The 3,328-nt window shown below is 25.5% G+C and overlaps 1 protein-coding gene across 1 annotated transcript; it reads left to right on the forward strand.

The window, feature by feature from the left end:
• The first annotated feature begins 226 nt into the window (after positions 1-226).
• LOC105361445 (uncharacterized) lies at positions 227-2,698 on the forward strand. The gene is made up of 3 exons (XM_011498622.1): positions 227-733; positions 1,834-2,073; positions 2,405-2,698. Exons 1-3 carry the CDS (start codon positions 227-229, stop codon positions 2,471-2,473), a joined length of 816 nt encoding a protein of 271 aa, XP_011496924.1. The 3' UTR covers positions 2,474-2,698.
• The last annotated feature ends 630 nt before the right edge of the window (positions 2,699-3,328 follow it).

Here is a 3,328-nt window from a genome sequence, read left to right on the forward strand (position 1 = left end):
AAATATAATGAATATATATTACTTTGAAATGACTGAAAAAATTAATCAATTATTTAAGTAATGTAACAAAATGATAAAAATTAAAATTGTTGACAAATTTAATTTTTCAATAATATCTATTCAAACCAATATATTTCGAAATAAGAAAATATATATTATATAGATATATATATCTTGTGTATATCTACATATATACATATCTTTATTTAGGGGAAAAAAGAGAAAAATGAATCGAGGTAAATCAAGAAGCAGTGAAACTCATATTTCATGTAACTCTTCATCTTCTGTTGAAAATAATGATAATTCGTCTTCAAATTGTCTTGAAAATAGAGAATTCCAGGACAATTCTTCTGATCCTCATAAAGTTAATCACTATCCAAGTTGTAAATCTTCTCTAATAAAATCTTACAAAATTCCTAGAATCTCGAAATCACAAATAGATCCGTTGATGCATGCAGTTGAGGAGAATTTGCGTCAATCTAAACAAAGGGAAAAAGAAGACAAGACCGAACTGATCTCAAGTGAAACCACGCTCACTCCGCCACTAATAACGAATATGACAAGCAACGAAGAGACTTTAAATAATAACCTGGTCGACGAAGTACCTAAAAGAGTGGAAAATATGATATCGAGATTAGACCAAATTAATCTAATTACGAAGGTTAAGGCTGTGCAATTTAATCCTGAAATGACCATATCAAATATTGTTCGAGAATTGGTCTTTCATGATAAGGTAATGATGAAATAGTTTTTTGTTATTTTAATACTTTGATAATCATTATACATATAAGTATTTGAAAAATACAAATCTTTACTTACAATATAAATAAACAGGATAACATTTTAATCTGTTAAGACGTCTATCAAATTGTATTAAATAATTAAATTTTTTATAATTTAAAAGTTGAATAAGAATTAATTGGATGAAGATACGAGTTGTACAATGATTTTATAATTTTTATACAATAAAATGTAGACTAACTTGCACTATAATATGTAATTATAATTAAGAACAAATTTGTTTGTGTATAATTGCATAAATTTAATAAATAAAATACGTTTAATATTTTCCAATTAATAAATAATAAAATAATAATTCATCTAAATTAATTGAAAAAAATATAATAGTTATATAATTTGAAAATTACCGCTATAGTGATAATTAATATTTAATACGATTTTTTTATTGGGTAATATGTATCTATAATTAGAAGTATATCATATTTATTTTAATAGAATATTTGTTATATTAGTAAATATTTTTTATTTACATATTTTAAACATATTTAATTTTATTTATTATTATTTTGATTATTTATTAATTATTCTATTAATAAAATCTAATTTAATATTTAAATATCAAATTACATTATTTGTTAATATATCGTTTATCTCTTTTATCAAGTTGCATTCATTATAGACATGATAACATCATCTATATCACGAATTTTGTGGAATATAAGCGACAAAATTATATTATATACTCAATTAGTATTCAGATTTAAATAAAAATTTACTCAATGAGGTCTACAAAGATTTTAAATAATTTCAACGAGTTATGGTTACATCATAAAATTTTATTATTGTTTTGTTTCTTTTTAAAAGATCATTTTTTATTTTTTGTATAAATACAAGATTAATTCAATTGGCTTTATATATATTTAAATTATTTAAAAAATTGTCAGTTATATTACTCATAAGATAGTATTTACTATATATTACAACTGTTTCTCTTTAAAGCAGTATATTTTCTCTAATATAAGGTTTGAATCAATTAAATTGTAAATGACCGTATTGATGAACACGTGTTTAACATGTAAGTTCACCTTTTAGGCTACAATAAGGCACCGAAGGTACTGCATACTGTGTGAACGCTGGTTCCCTTCAACACTTCGGCATCGACGTCATTTAGCGGGATATCAACATCGGCATACGGAATTGACACAACGTCGAGCAATACACATACTGTTCCTTATATTTACTGGGAAACTCTGTCCCAAGCTTCTACCTCCAAATGTAGTGAGAACCGATTGCGTCCCAGGAGAACTTACACCACTACAAATAGCAGTACAGGTAAGTAATTGCGGGTATTAACAAATAATTACTTTTGATTTTGACATGTTTTGACATAAGAATTTGATGTAATTCTCATTAAAAATGATTATATATTCCGTTCTGATTTTGTGGTAAACTAATCTATATTGCTTCACTTTTAGTTTTTCAAAACTTTATATTTATTTTAGTCCTTTGGATTATACAGAAAACATTAAATTACAAAATATGTTTATTTAAATTAATACTGATAAAAATTTTTAAATACTACATTGTATTTTATAATCTTTTATGTAATATACAATACATGCATGCAATAATTTAAGTCATCACTTATTTTTTTTATTTCCAGGATTTTGCTACAGTTTTTGATGGGATGCAACAAATCTCTGATAAACAGGGAAATGAGAATAAAAAATAAAAAAAATTGAAAAAATCAAGTAATTACACTCTAGTTTTTTGAAAGTATTTGCAGTGGATTTTTGCACGATCTAAGAATATAAAAAAAAAGTTAAAACTGGCTCTAGGTGCAACTCTAGACAGGGTTTAACAACGTGTACCCATAGTCGTGCATCTTAGTTCTTTTTAACCAAAGACATTTTAGAATCAGAAGGGGGTATACTATATACATACATACATACACACACACACACACACACACACACACATATATATATATATACACTTTAGATTTATTTTACGTTTCGTGCGCTTATAAAAACTAAATAGAGCGCCTTTGACTTGTACAAAAATGTCGTTGTATTTCGAATGAACGATTTGTAAATTAGAATGAATGGATCGCTCATTATAAAGACGGAACGATGTAAAAGGGTGAAAATAAATTTTTATTTATATCTTGAAAGAGACTTATACATATTATACATAAAACGAAAAAGCCGTAACATATATGTTTATTATATTCAACTGTCACATATTATCGCAATATGTAAATACAAATACATAAACCGTACGTTGTGAACATATAGATGTATTTGTAATAAATAACAAAAGTAAGAGACATATCTCTTTCGTAAATAAGAAAGTATAAAACCAATATCAAATTTAAAACCATAAAGAGCAGCAAAAATGAAGAAGCCTGCAACGATCAAAGCATTTTTTCGAACAATATATAAGTCTCAAGTTTCAGAATTTTATGGATGTTATTAAAAAGAGATATGGAAATTGAAAAAGGCAGTGCCTTGTCGTGCTTTAGTCAAAATGTTCAAACAGAAAGCAAAAATTCATCTTTGACATTTATTTCGTAATTTGTTGAATA

The sequence above is a fragment of the Ceratosolen solmsi genome, unplaced genomic scaffold, assembly GCF_000503995.2.
Source record: "Ceratosolen solmsi marchali unplaced genomic scaffold, CerSol_1.0 scaffold30, whole genome shotgun sequence".
Classification (NCBI taxonomy): Eukaryota; Metazoa; Arthropoda; class Insecta; order Hymenoptera; family Agaonidae; genus Ceratosolen; species Ceratosolen solmsi.

What these genes read in the sequence shown, in the direction of transcription:
- LOC105361445 (XM_011498622.1), top strand. Translation starts at nt 227, where the DNA reads ATGAATCGAGGTAAATCAAGAAGCAGTGAAACTCATATTTCATGTAAC. An exon ending in AATTGGTCTTTCATGATAAG is followed by an intron (nt 734 to 1,833) that starts GTAATGATGAAA and finishes TTCACCTTTTAG; the next exon opens with GCTACAATAAGGCACCGAAG. An exon ending in CACTACAAATAGCAGTACAG is followed by an intron (nt 2,074 to 2,404) that starts GTAAGTAATTGC and finishes TTTTATTTCCAG; the next exon opens with GATTTTGCTACAGTTTTTGA.